Genomic DNA, 19,953 nt, shown 5'->3' with positions numbered 1-19,953 from the left:
ATGTGGCACGTGTTGGGGTGGCCTGTTGAAATGGTCCTGGGAGAGGAAGCAGCAGTCAGGCAGACAGCCAAATGGCTCTGGATTGCCTCCTTGGCTCCCAAGCCCTTCATTTTCAACCTTGGCCCTGCTGCTCTTGGCTTTCATTTTCCTAGCTTGCCACCTTTATGTAATGACCTCAGTGATCCTGGAACCTGAATGTCGGGTAAACGTGGCACCCACCTGCCATTTTCCCATCCAGACACTCAAGTACCTGGTTTTGATGGACCAACGCCGAGCTGAGTTTAGCATGGTAAAAACTTAAAGGGAAATTCACAGGTTGATGTCTCATTGTCAAGAGATGGACCCATTTAACCTAGGCCACTTCTTCATCTATGTGGGCAGTGAGGAGAGTTCTAGTCCAGTGTCCACACACTCCTAGGAGGAAGTTTTGCCCCCAGGCACTTACCCATGCAAGAGATGTTCTCTTCTGTCCTGTCAGCAGGGTAGCCATCAAGGGCCCAGCTGCCCTGGGGAAGGGGGCCAGGGTCCTGGTCTGCCTGAAGCCTGCGGGACAGAGAAGGGGGTGGTCACTCATGGCAGAGGTTGTCCTGCCTCAAAGCTTGCCCATGAAGCTGAGAGAGCCCTCTAGAGCTTGGTCTTCTTCTCCAAGGGTGCCCTACACCCCTTTGGGCCAGCACTCCCCTCCCTGCCACAGGGGTGTACACACATGGGCACTTCAGCAAACAGCAGGCCTCTTATGCAAACTTGGTCTGGGCTGGGAGGGCCTGGAGGCACTGGTGTGCTGATGTGAATTCGTTATGTACCCCCAGAAAAACCTGTCCTTTTAATCCAATCTTGTGGGGGCAGACTTATTGTTGGGTGGGAACTTTTGATTCAGTTGTTTCCGTGGAGATGTGGCCATGACCATTCAAGGTGGGTCTTTATCTGCTTGCTGGAATTCTTTAAGGGAAAGACATTTTGGAGAGAGCACAGAACCGAAGAGAAGCTAAAAGAGAAAGGAAACACCCACAGAGACACTTTGGAGAGAAGGACCAGTAGTTGTCGTCATGTGTTTTCCTATGTGACAGAGGGACCCCAGATGCCAGCAGTCTTTCCTCTGAGAAGATATCCTCTTGTCATTACCTTAATTTGGGCATTTTCATGGCCTTAGAATGGTAACACGTAATTTAATAAATCCCCTTCGTAAAAGTCAATCCATTTCTGATACATTACATTCCAGCAGCTTTGGAAAACCGAAACAACTGGCATGTCTAATGCCTTTGGCTTTTTACCCATTCCCACAAACACGCATCTCCCATGGGGCGAGGAGAATACCGCACTAACTCCAGGCTCTTGATTCTTTGTACTGTCCTGAGGATGTGCAGGTATGTACAGCCATGGGCAAATACACTGAGAAAAGCTTCCTCTGACGCTGAGTTCCCTGATCTTTGCTAGCTCAGGGAGCAGACAGGACTTGTTGGGCTTGTCTAGTGCAGGCAGCAAGGTCAGGAAAAAAGGAGGGGTAGGCTCAGCTGGGGTCCCAGTGATTCCCAGGGGGATGACAAGTCCATGCTGGGCCAGTTGTCCAACAGGAAGAAGGGTGAGGTCTCTGGGCACCAGCTCCCAACTGCACACAAGCTTCTGAGCACAACCCTAACCGTGCAATCGGTCCCAGGAACAAAGGCTGTGGGAGCTTTTATTATAGGCAATTACCCTGGGCTCTGGAGTTGGCCCGCCCACCCGTCCGCCCGCTGTCTCCAACTAAATGGACCCTTTGGCAGCTTGGCAGGAGGGGGAGGGGAGGCTGTGTAGGCAGAAGGGGAAATTGATGGGCTGGTCCTGGCGGGAGGAGGAGAAAGGCCAGGGGATCCTGTGAGCCTGCAGTGCTACTGAGATTTGTCTTTTTTCTCTCTAGCTTTCACCTTTTTCAACACCTAAATGGTCCAGGACTCTGGACAGAGCTCTGCCAGTCACTTCCTGTGAAACCCCAAGCAAATCTCTTCCCCTTGTGGGCCTGGCTTTCATACAACTCAGGGTAGAAGAGCTGACCCCTAAGGCCCAGGTCAGTGTTGTGTGACCTGGACAATCTAGGATTGTGTGAGATATCTGCTGCTCCTACACAGCTCTTCCTGAACTACTCAGGCAGTATTGGGCTCTCCTGTGTCTGGGTGCTAGGGATGGGGCCAGGAGAGTACGCTCAAGCAGAGACCTCTTCTGGCACCTGGAGAGCTCAGGAGGATGAAGACACTCACCATGTCAGTTAGACAAATGAGTGCCAAGGGGACAAATAACAACTGGAGTTGGTCTTCTTCTTGGAAGAAATGACCATGGTCCTGGATTTTTGCAGTAAAGGATGCAATGTATTGGTGAGAAAGTAGCAGATCATTCTATTGGTAGGAAGGGAGACTGTTTATAATGTATTGAATGTTTCATCAAATAAAATAATATATATAAAGCTAAGCAAGCCTCTAGCTCAGAGCAGGTATGCAATAAGCAGTATTAGAAATAGGAGTAGTTTGGTTTGCTGAAACGATTCTTCCTTCCATCAGCATGAGGCAAGGGCAGGTGAAGTTGCATCAGCCACATGAACTGGGAACTATAGTCTCAGGAACATGAAGGAAGGCGACCTTTACCTCTCTGAACTCAGATTGCTCTGCACTCTTCTCTACACCTGCCTCCAGCAGCAAGCCTTCCCAACTGAGATGGGCAAGCCAAGATGCCCACCTCTGCAAACACAGCCAGTCCCCCATGTCTCTCCTCCCCGCCCAACCTGCACGGACAGTAGCGTCAGTGCCGGGAGCCTGATAGAGGTTGGACCAGAGAGAAGAGAACCACAATGGTGACACCAATAACCCTACACTTCCAACACCATGAACCGTACCCTCCCGCCTGAAGTCCTACCAAAGGCCACCGGGGAGGGAAGGAGAGAGCTGTTGGGGAAAGAAAACACTTGGCAATGTAACACCGGCCGGGGTGGGGAGGCTGTGGCTCTTTTTCGGGTGAGTGGAGGGGAATGAGGTTGAAGGTCTGATGGAATCGGATGTATGAGACCAGGGGATTGATCGGGAGGGCAGACCGAGGGGCATTTACGCCTCCTCTGGGTCCAGGGAGCAGGGGGATCCAGAGGGAGGTCATGAGTGGGTCAGAGGAAAGATGGGAGATTAGTTTAATTGGGAAGGACCACACCTCGACCTTGAAAAGGGCTGTGGGGCACACGAGAGGGATTTGTTCTCTGAAGACGCGGGGTAGGCATGACCAGGCTTCGGACTGAGAAAGGAGCAATGTTAACCACTGCTTCTGAGTTCAGCTGACGCTTTGCAGAAGGCCAAGGAGCCAACGAGGAGACATATTTCCACAAAAACGGGATGTCTGTGGCTTCTAGGGAGCAGATGGCACCTCCCTGGCTGTGAGGCTGGGGAGGGTCGTCCAGGCTGGCCCTCAGCAGAGCCGCCCCTGACAGCAGCTTCGGCCCCCTCGGGGTGTGCTGGGCTCCCACCCATCTGCCTGCAAGTGTCCAGTCTCAGGGTGTCCTTGGGTCTACTCTCACTCTTGCCCAAGCCATGACCCAAACTCCGACCCTGATTCAGGGCCTAAAAGGGGCAGGGCCTAGGAGGTGGAGCGGAGAAGGAGAAACAAAACCATTGAGATGGGGTGACATATTTCCATTTCTGTTTAAAATGCAAACATGCAATAAATGTCTGTTGAATGAAGGAAACATTGTTCTGTTGAAGTTGCACTGAAATGTTCAGAGGAAAAAGTTCTGGCCTCTTTGGAAAATGTCAGGTTCTAAGGATGCCAAGGGGCTTATTGGGTGGATAATGTAAAATCATAAACAACTTAAAGCCTAGACATTTCCGCCTAAAGAATGAATTCAAAATAAAGGAAATTGGGTAGGAAAAGAAGTCAGAGGCTACCAGGGGAACAGTTTACTAATTGGATAAAGGCCATTCAAAGGAAGGTCTGCCCAGCATTTCTGTTAGGGTTTTCTCATTAACTTGAGACTCTAAGTTGAGAAGGTCAAAAGGGACACCGAATGAGCTGCCTTTTAGAAAAAGCAACTTTGACGCTTGTGGGACAGCTTGAATGAAGAGGTGCTTTGAGAGCCAGGGATCACTTAGGTAAGCACTGCCTTTGGTCAGCCAGAACTCTCCCAATGGGGAGCTCACTGCCGTACAGCCCATTTGCCAACTTCTTTAGTTGTTGGAAAGTTCTTTCTACTGAGCCTTGAATCTGACTCTAACTTCTAACCACCAAGATGCTGACTCAGTTCTCTGGAGCTCCACCAAGTAAATCTAATTCATCTTACAACACGACACCCTTCAAATATTTGAAACCAGCTCTCAGGCCCTCCCGAAGCCTTCCTGTTCCAAAGTAAACTTCTTCATTTTCCTTAATCATTCTTATATCTTCATTTTTGGATCCCTTCCCAAGCTGTCAGTCCTTCTCTAAATGTGTTTTTGTGTGTCACAGTCCTTTCAAAAGATGTTGTCCATAACTGAATGTAACACTCACTGACGCCTTAATACGTGCAGAATATCGTGGAACTATTAACTTCTCTGTCCTGTACCCCAAATACCTATTACAGTAGTATAAGATTGCATTAGATTTTTTAGCAATCAAATCACACTGTTAGCTTCTAGCAAAGGTTAAAGCTCCAAGTGTTTTCGTTTTGTTTTGTTTTTCCCCCTCCTTGGTCACTCCGACACTTCAGAGGTCCCAAATGCCCAGAAAGCTAAGCACAGCCTTTTAAAAATGCAATAAAAGCATCTCACATTAGCACGGGACAAAAAAAATAACAACATAGGAAGCTAGCTTAGTAAGGAATTTTCATTTGGGCATTCCTAAACTGTAATAATTAGCACTTAAAATTTAGATCACTTAATGTGACCACTTTAATAAGGAGTTCTATTTTTATTTAAAAGGCAGAGTTGACTAAGGTTTGTTTATCCTGTCCTCGGTTTGCCATGTCTGAAGAAAGCTGGAGACACCAGCACGTGACACATTGCTGGCCGCTGCCCCTCTACCCCACCATAGCCAATGGCAGCAGCACCTACCCATCCATTTGAGAGGCACTGCTCCTCACCCTTGACGCCCAGGCACATAAACAGATAAGCATAAAGCAGTGGGAAGCGGAGAGAGGGAGAGGGAAAGAGAGCGAGAGAGGCAGACATGGGTGTTGTGGAGCACCAAGGGGGGGCATCTAGGGCTCCCTCCCCATGAAGGGCAGGCACAGTGCCCAAGACGGTGCGGGGTTAGCCTGACTCACAGGTGTCAACATCCCAGATGAGCTAACAGTGACCTCTCTCCCTCTCGAGGAATGTAGCTGCTTGAGCATCCACAATACCTTAGCATGTTGTCCCAGCATTTCCCAGAGACCAGACGTGGATCTTATCATGGTGCCCTCCTTTGGAGCTTCTGCCTGTTGCGGAGTCCCCAGAGTTGAGAAGGACCAAAGCTTTGACCCAAGTCCCACTTCTACATTCCCAATCCCATCTCAGCTCTCCACCCCCCCAATTTTTAGGTCTCCATCTGCCTAGCTTCTTCTATACCTGGAACTCTCTGGTCTCTGCCCTTCATGGCCCTTTCCCCAGCCACTCAGCATCAAGGCTTCTCTTCCGTTTGGTCTTGCCCCTGGAGCCAGCCCCGGCCTTCCCTCCTCCGCGCCCCGCCTGCTCCCCCACTCACCTGTACTGGAAGGGGGCCACCGTGGCTGTGACTGGCTGACTCTGCTGATGGGCAGAGGAGAAGCTAATGGCTCCCGGGGCTGGGGAGGGGCGCTCGCTCGGTGCTGGGCTGCTGATGGGAGAGGAAGCCCCTGAGGCTCCCCTGTCATCAGGCTCCAGAGACCTGGGGATTCCCGAACTTTTATAGTTTATATCTCTTTGTTCTTTTCCTGGGCAGCTAAGAGGCTGTCGCCCTTCAGGAGCTCCTGGGATTTGAGTTTCTCCACGAGAGATGATCCGGGATGGGCTCCTGCCCTGGGGCTGGAGGACGGGAATTCCTTCCTGAGCCTTCTTCCTCTTGCCGTAGGTCTCCCCAGCTCTTCCAGACCCAGCCCGGCTGGGGAGGGCCGCTTTGGGGGTGACCCTGGGGCTGCTCCATGGGGAGCCAGAGAGCCCATCACCACCTTCAGCCGACTCTCTCACTGCCCCAGCAGCCTTGGGGGAGCTTCTCCCCCGGGAGGCCTTAGGAGAGAGGTTTCTGGGTGGGCCTGCGGCCTTGCCCAGTCTCGGGGAGGCCGCTCGCTGGGGGCTCAGGGCCAGGCCAGCCTGGCGCGGCCGCAGCTGCGGAGAAGCACCTGGTGTAGGAATCCTGGACTGGGAAGCAGCTCGAGGCACAGGGATGGAGGAGGCAAAGTGGGGGCGGCTGGCAGAGTTCACATTGGCCATCCCGTTCATGGTCAGCAAGGCCGAGGATCGAGACTACGGTCCTGCAGAGTGAGGGGAGAGAAGGAGACCGTCAGGCACTACCTAGCCTTTGGCTTTTCTTTACCAACGGCAGCAGCAGAAACCCTTCCCGTGCATCTGTGCCCAAGCTTTCGTCCCTGAGTAAAGGCACAAGCACCACAGGTGGGCATCGGGTCTCCTGGGGACAGATCCTGACCCTGGGCAAATCCCTTTACCTCCCTGCTGTGGGAGGCTATTGGGAAGCTCACAGGCAGACACAGATGTGAAAGTGCTCCATGAATTGCAACGAACTATATAAATGGGGTTGATTTAACTTTCTTCCATTCCATTCCTGTCCATTGATCAGGAAAGACTCTCTCGTAGTCCCCTCCCTCTCACACCTTTCATTGCACTCCGGGTCTGGAATGTTCTGCACATGATCAACAAACTCCGTTAGGCCCTCAGCCTCTTCTCTGCATGTTCCCTGACACCTGGCCCTCCCCACGACACACCTCCATTGGGGTGTAGTCTTTCACATTCCACTGAGCCCAGAGATGGGGTAGCCAATAATAATCCCCTCCCCTCTCCAAATCATAAACGTGTAAGCTCATAACCCTCTCCTTAAATTCCTACCACCGAGCTCCTACTATTCATCAGTCTCCCTCATTGATGCTACTCTGCCTGGTCCTTCTCCCCACAAACACTGGAGATTCCAGCTCCCAACTTGGTCCTTCTCTCTAGCCCTTTCCCTGTATACCTCCAGCCCTCGCAAAACTGACCTCTCTGCCCCCTTCCGACCCATCTCCTCTAGTCTGAGACTGAGTGTCCCACCTTTTGTTCAAGGCAGATCCCTCTTCCTTCAGCCCCTTCCCCCAGCCCTGAATCCCTTCTTTTCCAGGACCCTGATCCATTAATTACACCACTTCTCTTCTGTATCTTCAACCTCTCCCCACTACCAGCTTCCCCTCCTCACAAGGCTAAGTAATGAATTAATTGCTCTATTAATCACTTTCAATTTGAAGGGAATTTGAAGCAGTTTACAAAGACACATGCAATCAATTGCATATAGACAAAGAGTTAAATGTAAAAAAATGAAACCATAAAGGAATTTGCAGAACATATGCACGAATGTTTCCATAACTTTGTTGTGGGAAAGGACTTTCTAAGCACCACATCAAAGGCAGAAATCATAAAGGAAAACACTGCTGGATATGAGTGCATAAAAATTAAAATTAATTTAATATAAATAAATAAATTTAAATTTAAATAAAACCCTTAGAAAAGATTCAGACATCAATAAACTGTAAAAATACCTAAAACGTGTATGAGACAGTGAGTTAAAACCTCTCTATATAGGGAGCTCTACCAAGCCAATAATACAAAGCAAACATCCAACACAAAAAGGGCAAATTATATGAACAAGAAACTCAGAAAATAATAAATACAATTGGTTGCAAAGGTAAAAGGCAAAAGACTTCTTTAGTAACCAAAGAAATACATATTTAACAATGGGTTATCCTCTTTTGCTATCAAATTTACTATTTTTTTTAAAGCGTATAATAACCAGTATCGGTAGGAGTACAGGGCCCCCATATACTGCCAGAGGCGCAATGCCTCATCTAGAAATTTATCCTAGGGAAATGAGTAAAGATGAGGCAAAGATTTATGTACAAAGAAAATGCCTCAAGGTGACCCCTTGAGGGGTCACCTGGAATTGGGAGAAGATGGGTACAAAGGACATTCTGGACAGAGAAAATACAACCCAAAGCATGGCCAGCAAGACCACTACGATGCCCCTTTCATATTGTGGGAAAAGCTGTCAGCAACAGCACGGGACTGTTGATGGCTTTTGCTGACCTTTCCTTGGTCTTTGACTCTGGTCTGGGATCAGTTGTAGGCTGAAGTGTAAGAAGTCTATGCAGACTCTTGAGAATGGATGGATTTACAGAACCAGAGCTTACAATTGTGGTGACTGTCAGGACTTATATAAAATTGCTCTGCTAAGAGATGACATCATTTCTACAAGAAAGAGAAGTGCTGGACCTTCATTCCCTTCCCTCTACCCTCTGCTTTGTACTTTAATGACTTGATAGACTTGATATCACTATTGGATGAGTTAATGCAACCCCACTTCCCCAGCAGAGGATGGCAAAAGCGTGAGAACCACAACAGCTTGCCTCCACCCCTCTAGTGGTTGTTCATCATCCAAGGACTGCCTGCCTCCTGCTTCCTCCCCCAACCATCTCATGCCACCCCCCAGGCCACAGACTGAAGGGACACTCTGAGTTGCCCTCTACCTGCACACAGTCTTCCTTACAAGGCATCCCTAGCCCCAGCATGCCAAGGAGAGCTCCACAGGAAGGACTGGGAGGTCCTCTCATAAAGGGACCTTAGAGGGTGCCAAGCAGTTAATACATGTAGTTGTGAGAAATTGGGTAAATTATTTAACTTCTCCATGCCCAGTCTGCAAAACAAGGGTACGACAGACTCCTAGAAACAGCAGGCAGGGGGAGAGACATATTAGAATGCTAATATTAACATGGCTTCGGGACGTATAGTCAGAGCTCTCTTCCACTGGAGGTAAGGATGGATTTACTCTGTCATCCTCCTTCCAACCAACCACTATTCTAGTGATCGGCTACCTGCATCGATGACAATGCTAAGCAGGACCAGAGGCACAAGTGTGACTTGCTCAGCTGGCTCATGTGGATCCTGAACGGCTGACTTGTCCTCCAGCAGAAAGCTGGGGGCACACTGACCAGCTGACCTAACCAGTTGGCCACCTATGAGAAGGGCCTTAGACCAATGACCTGTGGCAGCCACACCTCTGAGACTTCACCATTCCCAGGTTCAATTCCCTGCACTGTCAAAGTGCGACATGGCTCCACTTCTGCTTCTCTCCTCAACCCCAGCACCCATCAGCATGGGGACCAAAACCAATCAGGCACCCAGACCACCCCTTCTGGGAGCACCAGCTGTGAGCTAACCTGGAACTGCACCTAGCCTCTGCCTGCGTCTCGTCTGGGAGCTGCTTCCCCACTCAGGCTGTGTTGCTCCAAGATCCCCAGGACCCCAACTCACCTACATCATCCTTGCTGCATCCCCAGTTCCCAGTTCTGTCTGGGCAAGCCTGGTCCTCCTTGGCTCAGACTCACCCAGTCCCTATAGCTGGGGCTGGCTGGATTTCCAGTCAACTGAGTCCTAAGAACAAGAAGCCTGCTTCTACTGCACTTGCCAATGGAGCAGATGCAGTGCTGCTTTTATTCGATCATTAATTTTTGAAAAGCTCCGTGGGAAAAGGGTTTGAAAGCAATGCCATGGAAGGTCACAGGAGCCCCACCCCTCCCTCTGTGCTGCAGTTGGGGCCCTGCTCTCTCCTCTCCCCAAACAGCCCTTTGCTAGACTGAGAGCAGGATGGGCATGAGACATGGTGACCACTGTCCCGGGGAGGGCCTGGGAGAAACAGGCCATTTTCGGGGTTGCGGGGGAGGGCTTCCCAATCAAAGTCAGATAGGAAAGGGGGCACAAGGAAGTTGCCTGGTTTTCCTTCAGGTGCGCACAGGCACTTAGCATCCTGGTATTTAAGGGGATCTCAGAGGACGCCTCATACCCCCTCTGCCCTGTTCTCCCTTTTACTGAGACACTAACCCTCACACCAATCTTTTTTCTTTTTTTCAGAAAATCTTCACACACATACTTTCTACACATGGTGCACAATCCATGGCTCACAGTATCATCACATAGTTGTGTATTATCACCATCATCATTTTTTAGAGCATTTGCACCACTTTAGAAAAAGAAATAAAAAGAAAAAACTCACACATACCATACACCTTACCCCTCCCTCTCATTGACCACTGGTATTTCCATCTATCCAATTTATTTTACCTCCGACTATTTATTTATATCCATATTTTGTACTCATCTGTCCATACCCTGAATATAAGGAGCATTAGACACGAGGTTCTCACAGTCACACAACAAGCTTTTAAGGTAGGTTTTATCATCTCCATTTCACAAATGAGGAGAATGAGGCTGAAAATGTTATATGAGCTGTCTGAGACACAGACACCTGGAAAGTGGTGGAGCGGCGTGAATCAAACACAAATGGGAATGAATTTGAGGCCCAAGGATGGAGCCCCATAGTCATGCCCACCAAGTGCCAGTGTCCAGCCCATACCCCACCTCCATGACCAGCTCTGTCCTCGTCTGTGGCAACTCCGGGCCTTCCAGAAGTACAGGAGGGAGGAGACGGAACAGGGAGGTCAAATCCAGCTCACCGGGTAAAAACCAGAAGAGAAGAAAATCCGTCATGGACAGCTCTAGGGAGGCTCTTTTTCCCTCTCTTCTTTCACCAACTGCCCTCAGATCTAGCCGGTCCCCCCCACCCCCCATATCCTGCCTGCCTTTGGCTGTACTGGGGGCCGGGTAGTCCTGAGGCCTGGCCCTGCATGACGCAGTAGATGACATAACCATGGGAGGCGGGGGGACAGGCCTAAGCCAAGCTTCATATGGCTGGTGGTGGCGGGGGGCAAACCTGAGCTAGGGTAGGACTGAAGCAGTAGTGGGTTAAGGGGGGGGGGGGACCGCGGAAGGAAGAGGAGGTCATGTTCCTGAGGGGTAGACACCCAGCTGAGAAGCATGAGCACCGGTGCTGCCAAAGTTCAATGAAGAGGCCTCTGCCCAGGTGATCTTTCCTGGGGCCCAGATAAGTCCCAGCTGGTCCCAGCACCCAGTCTGTATTCTTCAACTTTTCTCTCCCCCTGATCCCCACTGCCTCACGTCCTGAGCAAGCTGAATAAGATAATAACTGGAAAATGTTTGGTGTTCTGGGATGAATGAGGTTAATGTAATGGTCCCTATCTCCTAGCTCTTAGAACTAGATGGAAATGTCCCAGAAAAGGAGGACAATAAGGTTTATTTAGGGCAGGGCTCTGTTCAGCAAGCTTGGTTTTTAGTACTGAACTTTCTTCGTGATACCTTCACAATGCATCTGGGCTGTCTCAAAGATAGAAGTTTGGGGCTGTAGCTGGGAGTGGAACCAAGGAGTCCAGTTTCTTTTCTACGTGCACATGTATACGTGTGTATGTATGCGTATTTGGGGAGATTCTACCAGATCCCCTAGCCCCAAACACCCTTCTAAGTGCCTTGATCTGAACTCTCACTTAACCTCAATGAACAGATTCAAGAAAAAAGCCTCTAGTGTACCTTAGTCCCTCATTCTGGAGAGCCCTGTCCTTGATAAGACACATTCAGGGCCCTCCATTACAAAGACACTGAACGTAAAGAATGACTCATGGCTGGACCCCTTCGTTTGATGACCACACACCTGGGCTGAGCACCTTCCATGAGCCAGGTGCTTTGCAGGTGCTGGGATAATCAAGATAGCTGAGACCCAGTTCTGCTCTCAAGGAGCCAACAATGTGGTGGCGATGAAACACACAGACACTTATCACAAGCGGCATGTGTGGTGTGCATCGAGAGAGGCAAACAGAGTGCCATGGGGATGTGCGCGTCACAGTCTGTGGGTGAGGCAGGACCTGGGTAGGCTTCAAAGAAAAGGTGGCAGCAGGGTCAGGAGAAGGTGGTGTGAGGAATCCCAGAAGCAGTGGGTTTGGTGATGGAAATCCCCACCCTCCCGGGGCTACCCACCAGTGCCCCAGTGCACACCCTGCTCTGCAGAGAGGCCCTGTGTGGTGTGTACACCAATTAGGGAATAAACTCCAGAGTCAGAGCACCTGGGCCCAAAGCATGGCTCTGCCATTTGCTAATGGTATAACTTCAGGCAAACCCCATCACCTCTGAGCTACCTCATCTATAAAATGAAACTAGGACTTATTACCATGGGTTGCTGTGAAGAGTAAATTAGTTAATAATGGAAATTGCTTAGAAAAATGCCTGGCCCCATGGTAAGGACTCAACAAGTGTTGACATTATTATCACAAGGACAAACAATCTTCTCCTTTTAAGTGTCCTCCATCCCAAGTGCCTAGGGATGGAGGCTGAGTTGCCTGGTTTTCCTGGAACCTCCAGCAGAGTAGAGGAAAACCAGAGCACCTGCCAGGCTGGAGTAGATTCCTGTTGCTGCAACAGGAAAAACAGTGATCGGATGGGATATGATAACACCAACTGCACACCAACAAAAGCGGTAGGAAACTAGGTGGTTTGAAAAACATGTAGAGGAAAGAGTAAAGGCTTTTGAGTCAGGAAGAGCTAGGTTCAAATCCTAGCTCTGCTACTTCTTTCTTTGTGTCTTTAGACAAGTTATTTAACTTTTCTGAGTCCAGAATCCTCACTCCTATGACTAATTATAGGGTTTTATAAAGATTAAATTATGGAATAAATACAAAGCATCTAGTATGGTGCTGGCATACCATAGGTGCTCAAGAAATGGTAGGGATTATGCTAGTGAACACAGCTGCCCTTCCTGCCAGAAGGGAAGGACACAGAATGGAACAGTCTGGTGGATGACAAGTGAGTAGAGAGGCCGCTGGACTTCCAGAGCAAAGTGGCAAGTCCCAGCCCCTGAACATGGTCTACACCCCACACCAAACATGCACTTCCACTTTGCAGTACATACCCCACTCCTCCCTTCCCAGTATATACCCAACTGTCTGCCCTCCCACCTTCACTCTGGTCCCTTATTTTAAAGTCAAACATTTATTTAGTTGCAATTGTTGACTGTGTGTCAGACACAGTTCTAGGTGTTTACCTGTATTTACTTGCAGTTGCCCTACAGGTAGGTGCTATTATCATCCCCACTGCACAGGCAAGGACTCTAAGCACAGAGAGGCTAAGGAACTTGCTCATGATCACACAGCTAGTAAGTGGCCACATAGTTGAGCCCCAGAGGCGGTACCAGTAACCACTCTGCTCTGTCGCTCACCCTATGGACTAAAGCCGGGCCTCACCGCTGATCCCCCTCCACCCCCAACTTCCCGGGCTTCAAGACTCTGCTCATTCTGGCCACAGGCCCAGGACAAATGGAGGCTACTGGCTCAATGCCCAGCAAACCTCAGAGCCAGAAAGTATTTTGGGCCTATAAATATTTTACTCCAGCTCGGAAGGTGGTAAGAGCCTGAGCGCTCTCTCCCTCTGATCTGCTGGGCCGGGACGGGTGAGCGGAGTGAAGGCGGGCAATATATCCCGGGTTTGGCCCCGGGTTTGGAGGACTCGCCACCCTGCAGGTTCCCGGAGTTGGGATCTCCCCCGCCCTTTCTGCCCTAGAGACCCCGAAACGGCCCATAGTGGGCGGGGCGCGCCGGGCGACGGCCGTGGTGCTGATAGGACAGCTCCTCCTGCAGCGGCGCCTTAAAGGGGCCGCGTCGGCCTTTGTGAAAACCGTCTGGACGCCCATTTGAAAAAGATCGAAACATTTTAACTGCTGCATTGTGAGGGTGGACAGGCGAATGAACGAATGAATGAATGAATTTTGAATGAGTGAATGAGAAAAAGAAAGAGAAATATAGGAAGAGGAAGGAAGGAAGGAAAAAGTAAATTAATATGGGGGGGGGGGTGCAACTCCTGGGCGCTGGTCTCATTAATTCCACTGCAGGCTGAGCGACTTTGGGCAATTCACTTACTTTCTCTGGTGTTTCACCAGCTGTAGAAGCAGGAGTTAAAACTCGACCTCTCGGGAAGATGGTGAGGAAAATAGTGGGATTATTCATGATAAAGGAAGGGCTGGGATACTCCTGGACTCAAGCACTGAAGTGCAGACAGCGCACAGCACAGTGTTGCAGCAAAGAACAGAGGCCCTGGAGCCAGAACAACAGCCCAGCCTGGCTGCTCCCCTTTCGCCCATCCTCACTCCCCAGTACAAGTGCCAGCACTGCAGCTCCTAGTTCAGGACCCACAGCAAATTAACGTACTCGGGCAGGTTTCTTCCTCTGTCAAATGGGTATAATAATAATAAGTACTTATTATTATTGTAATATGTTGAGTTGTTATAGGAGAATCAGTTAAGACAGGGCCTGGCCTAAAATAAACATTCAATGTTGGTAATAATTAAGTCAAAGAAAATGTCAGGATAGTATTTATCTCCCTCCACTGTTCTACCCCATATTTCCCATGTGCTCCTTTTGTCACCCATTTCAGGCAGAATAGCATAAATGCTGTCACCAGAATGCTTTATCTCTAACCTAAATTTCTACTTTCTTATTTGAATATTGTTCTGGTTTGCTAGCTGCTGGAATGCAACACAGCAGAGACGGATTGGCTTTTAATAAAAGGGGATTTATTTTGTTGGTTCTTCAGAGGAAAGGCAGCTAACTTTCCACTGAGGCTCTTTTCTTACGTGGAAGGCACAGGATGTTCTCTGCTGGTCTTCTCTCCAGGCCCCTGGGTTCCAACAACTTTCCCCGGGGTGACTTCTCCAAAGGCCTGGGCTGAGCTGCAAGTGCTGAGATGAGGAATGCTGAGCTGCTAGACTGTGCTACATTGCGTTCTCTCATTTAAGCACAAGCCAATTAAGTTAAACGTCACTCATTGCAGCAGACACGCCTCCCAGCCAACTGCAGATGTAATTAGCAACAGATGAGATTCACCTACCATTGGCTCATGTCCACAGCAACAGAACTAGGTGCTTTCACCTGGCCAAGCTGACAACTGAATCTAACTACCACAAATATGAACAGGACAGCTAGTTTATGGAGTTGAGATTTAGGGTGGATAAACAAATTTAGACAGTATGCTGAATTTCCAAAAGAAAAAACCCATGGCATGGTTAGGAAGAGAGATGTAGGCGCTCTCCCATCATGGAGATCCTTCTGAAGCTGAGGCACTCCTGACTGCATGAGGATGGCCTAGATGCAAACTATCCTGAGACAGGAAGATTAACAGAAGGACCTTCAGGGGCCCAGAAGTCACAAAACTCCTGGACTGGAGCTTCCTTGCAAGCTTTTTACTCCACCTGCTGTCTATAGTCTCCTGCCCATGAAATTCTGATGAGTTTCTCCCAGGACCAAACCCCAGCCTGGGTCTCACTTCCAGCTGGAGGCCCAGTCTGGTCCTCTAGGAAAAATACCACAAACACACAGTCACACACACAACACCCACTCACATGCACACAGATGCCTACACACACAAACACACACACTGACACACTCATGCACCAATGTGTTCGTATACACACTGACACACATGTATATACACACACAGATAGACGTTTATACAGATTCACACACACTCACAGAGACTTACATACTCACTTACACACAGGCACACATATCTACACACCCACATACAGATACTCATACACACATGCCATCTCTAGCTTGGTCTTTACTGCCTATTCTCCTTGTTCCTTGCTGTCCATCCCCTTTGGCTCATCCAGCCCAGAGATGAGGAGACTCTGTCTTCCCATCCTCGTTCATCTCAGGGTTCCAGCTCTCTAGAAGTGTACTCACAGGCTCTCCCTGGAAAAAATTGGCCCCACCTTCCCACTATGGGCACACAACATTCATTCAACATTTGTGGCCTAGAGGCCTCCCACCTCTCACACATGGTGAGGGTATAAGGGCAAACGACAACATCCCTACGCTTAAGGAGTTCACAGACCAGCAGGGAGGCCAACAAGGGAAGAGAGGGGCTGGGGGTGGGGCTGGAACTCAGCAGAGAGGGGTCTGTACAGTTTAAAGCTCAGTCCACAGAAAGGACTTTCCTTCTATATCATTGCTAAGTTTTCCCCCAACAACTTCAGAATTTCCCTTTCCAGTTTTCCCATTCTTCCCCAAGCCCCTGCTATGTCTCCCACCCCAGTGACATCTTCTGGCCCAAGCAAGACTCCCAGAGCCACAGACTGCTGGAGCCAGTTGGGCCTCGGAGACAAGATGAAAATCTGAGCCCAGAGAGAGGAGGTGATGTGTCCCAAGTCACACCATTGAGTATCAGTGGAGCTCAGGGTGACTCCTAGTCTAGTGCTCTTTTCCCCTACCACCCAGCCTCCTTCCACACCACATAAGATCCCAGTGTTTTCCAGACTGGGCATCATAGGGAGGTCCCTAGGGCTGAGGGTAAGACTGCAGTGGTCTGTCACAAATCGTAAAAAATGTTCCACATTAATGCACGGTGGTATATTTGGACTATGCATGATTTTCCTGTAAATCCACAACTTCTCTAATAAAAAAAGACTGCACTAGCCATTTAGTAAATGCTTCTCCTCCTTGTTCAGACTCCAATCTCTGCCACTCTCCCAGGACACAGAAGAAGGAAGATCCGAGTTGCAGGTAGCAGGGAGGCCGTCTTGGAAGGGATTCAGGCCCACCCCGTGCCCCAAGCTCTTGGCCTGCAGACCCTGGCCTCGCAGAAGCCAGCTGGGGACCATTCAGCTGGGCCCAAGCACTGGCAGAGAAGGCGATGGCCCCAGTCGGTGTCCACAGGATGATGAAGATGGGCAGCCATTGGTGCTGTCTCTTCAGGGCGGGCATGGGCTGAGTGGGCAGAGCACTGACAGAAAGCAGGGGATGCTGGAGTCTGCTGGCCAGGACTTGGCAGAGGCAGAGATGGGGAGATCAGTACCCCCAGTGCCCGCCTGGCTGGCTCCTGGCTCAGAATGGGAATTAGGGTTGTCCTCAAGCAGGGGGATTCATCATTCTCCTCCTCATCTCCAACCCCAGAGCCCAGGGCTCTGCCAATACTTTCAAATCACATGAAAGGGATTCCCTTATCCTAAAAAGACTGTAGCATCGTGTCCTTTCTGGCCAGATGGCAACATGTTCTCACAGAGGAACACGTTGGGGCTGGCTGTATTAATTTCAGGTAACGTCAGACAGCGTAGTTTCCTGGCATTTATAAGTCATCAGGCTGGTGTCCAAACCCTGGCCTTCGCTCCCAGCCTGGCCCAATCCTTTTCCCAAAAGATGGCTTCTGAACACTATACAGCCCAGACTTGGTATTCCCAGAGCAACTCCCTCACTCTCCTGCCCCAAACAGTGTTCCCCCATCCCCCATGGCTGCTCCGACTAAGCCAAAGCTGAGATGCATATGTAACCTCAAACATACCAGCAAAGAAAAGATTTTCTCCGCATTCCTGCAGTCCCAGCCAGCACCCCCATCTTCTTCTGCTCCCAGCCAGCGCTCTGCCCTCACCTCCCATGCCCCCCTGAAATGACAGCCACCACTGGCTGCCAGTCCTCGCCCTTCTATCAACACAGGCTGGGGTCATCACCTCCTCAGAATCTCACAACTTCTAATCCCATCACTCTAGGCTAGAAGTTCTTCTGAATCTCTAACCTCCATTCCTCCTGCTGAGAATCAAGTTCACTTCCTGGTTCTCCCTTCTGGGGGGTTGTTTCTCACAGCCTCTGGCCTTTGAGAGAGAATTTTCAGCTCCAGGAAGGGGCTCTAGATCCGCCCAGCTGAAGACTTGTGCTGTGTCAGCACACTGGCATTTTTTTGCTGATTTGATCCATACAAACAGCTCCACTGTCAGTATCCTTGGTTCCTTTTCAATTAGCCAAGAGAAATGATTTAGTGCTAATGAAAATCAATGGTTTAAAACTGTCCCACAAATCACAGGGGGCTGGAGGCCTCGGTTATAAATACCTCCCAGGAAGTCGAGCCAGCATGGAAAGCACGTGCAGCCCACACACACCTCCTGTCATCCAGAAGCAGCGCAGCAGAAAGGCCCCCTCCTCTCTGTCCCAGGGCACCTTCCGGTGTTCTAGATCACCTCCAGCCTCACAGCCCTCAGCCCTGCGCTACACACCCTCAGGGTGCTGCCAGCACTCCTGTAATGCAGATGAGAGCTTGAGGTTCTCGGTCAAAAGGGGACAAATGCCTGGGTCCCTGGGAAGGTGCCCAAAGACAGCGCATGTTCCACTTTCCCCACCCCCGCTTCCTTTCCGCCATATACACATCATCTTCTTCCAGCCAGAGGTATAGAGAGGTCTGGCTTCCCCCAGAAATGGCTCCAAGGAAAGCCGAGTTCCCAGATCCTGGTGGCTCCAGATGAACCCTGGAGCCGATGAATGGGGGAGGGACCTGGATAAAGTGGAGCCTGTGGGTCCAGCAAGCTCAGTGCAGACAGAGAAATCTGAGCCCATGTTCACCCCCAGGCAGCCGGCCAGATGACTGCATCTCCCACCAGACCTGTCAGCTCCATCTTTCTCACACTTTTTTTTTTTTCCCCAACTTAAAATCTCCAGCATTCCCCCCACGGATAGGTTTTCCAGCCAGGCAGATGGAGATAGTATCACTCAACAAGCCCCACATACTTCTCAGGTCCAGAAATCCACAGCCACTGGACTGGGGCTGGAGAGAGAGGGTCCTTGGTGCTAGGGCAAGAGAAGTCAAGGAGGATTCTGGACTGCCTGTAAAGCCAGCCATCGGGTCCAGTGGCCCATGCCAGTTTGCAGCGTGTGGACTGGTACACTGCCTGGAACAGCACATCCTGGCATCTGGAGAGGCTGGATTCACAATCTGACTTAAACTTGTCAATGGGCCTGGCTGTGAGGTGCAGACCAGACCTCTGCCAAGTTAAATCAGCATCAGGCTAGCTGCACTAGTCATAAGAGCTGCCTTTCTCCCAAGGTTCTCAGAACAGGTGAGGGGATTGGAGAAAAGAGGCTCAAATTGGGGTGGGGGGGATGCAAGGGTGGGTGGTCAGACCCAACAGTCAAAGGTGGCCCAGGAGTCAGAACACAGGCCTGGGTTCCAGGGCTAAGGGATCTCCCCTGAGCTGACTAATCTCCAGGTCTCAGCTTTCCCTCATCTGAAAGTGGAACAAGCAATTCCACTATTAAAGAGAATTCAAGCTCTGTTTCTCTCTTGTCCCTGAGAATCTGAGAGACTGTCTGTTGCCTGTGTGTCTCAAGGAAAGCCGAGTTCCCAGATCCTGGTGGCTCCACCAGCCCCCCCAGAGCCACTCTAAAGCCCTGCTTGCTTGGGCCTCTATTCCTGCCAACACAAAGCTCTCAAGCCAGGATGCCTCCCCCATTTTCAGCAGTAACACATTAGTGTGAGAGCCACACAAAAAAGGGAGACACTAGGCTTGGCTGGTGCTCGAAGCCCCAGTGCCAGGCTCCAAGGGAGAAGCCTCCCTTCCCCCAGCTGACCCCAATCTCAGAGAAGGGGTCCCCCGACCCGTGGCTCCCAGAGCACAGGTTTCCTAGGCTCCAAGGCTCAGGTCCTAACAGACACCAGGGCCTGACAGTGAGCTTGGGGGAAACCCTGGGCGTGGGGACGCACCTCCCCTTCCTCCCCCGGTCATGCTGGACAGACCCAGGAGTGCAACTGGCCTACCCTCTTCCACAGCTCAAGGTCTCACTGCCCGAGAAATGCCCACAAAGTCTCCAAGCAAGGCCACCTCTGACTAGAAGGACTGGCTGATGAGGTTAGATGGGACCCTCCAACAAGCATGGCTGAGGGAGTGGGTCTCCTGAGGGGGACTGCACCCTTGAGCCAGGAATCCCTAGCCATGGCCAGCCCCCAGCACCACATACCCACCCAGCTACCCACATTGCACAGCTGTATTAGCTTTTTATGACTTTTTGTAGGTGTTTGGAGTCTGGTTCTGCTGTTTTGAAGCTGTGTGGCTTTGGGAAAGTCACTTAACCTCTCCAAACTTTGGTTAATTCCTCTGAAAAAT

At 50.4% G+C, this 19,953-nt stretch overlaps 1 protein-coding gene across 7 annotated transcripts in view; it reads right to left on the bottom strand.

Moving 5' to 3' along the window:
• The window catches only part of NAV1 (neuron navigator 1), a 277,062-nt gene that overhangs the window by 203,206 nt on the left and 53,903 nt on the right, over nucleotides 1-19,953 (bottom strand). For all 7 annotated transcript variants that reach the window (XM_077157383.1, XM_077157386.1, XM_077157387.1 and 4 more), the window contains 2 exons: nucleotides 5,665-6,409; nucleotides 446-543 (listed from right to left, as the gene is read on the bottom strand). In XM_077157383.1, coding sequence (XP_077013498.1) covers nucleotides 446-543; nucleotides 5,665-6,377 — 811 coding nt within the window. In that variant the 5' untranslated portion in view covers nucleotides 6,378-6,409. The remainder of the gene's footprint in view (nucleotides 1-445; nucleotides 544-5,664; nucleotides 6,410-19,953) is intronic.

The sequence above is a fragment of the Tamandua tetradactyla genome, chromosome 4 (genome assembly GCF_023851605.1).
Source record: "Tamandua tetradactyla isolate mTamTet1 chromosome 4, mTamTet1.pri, whole genome shotgun sequence".
Taxonomy (NCBI): domain Eukaryota; kingdom Metazoa; phylum Chordata; class Mammalia; order Pilosa; family Myrmecophagidae; genus Tamandua; species Tamandua tetradactyla.
The sequence above is the reverse complement of the archived record's forward strand: the minus strand, read 5'-3'. Positions and strand labels throughout refer to the sequence as shown.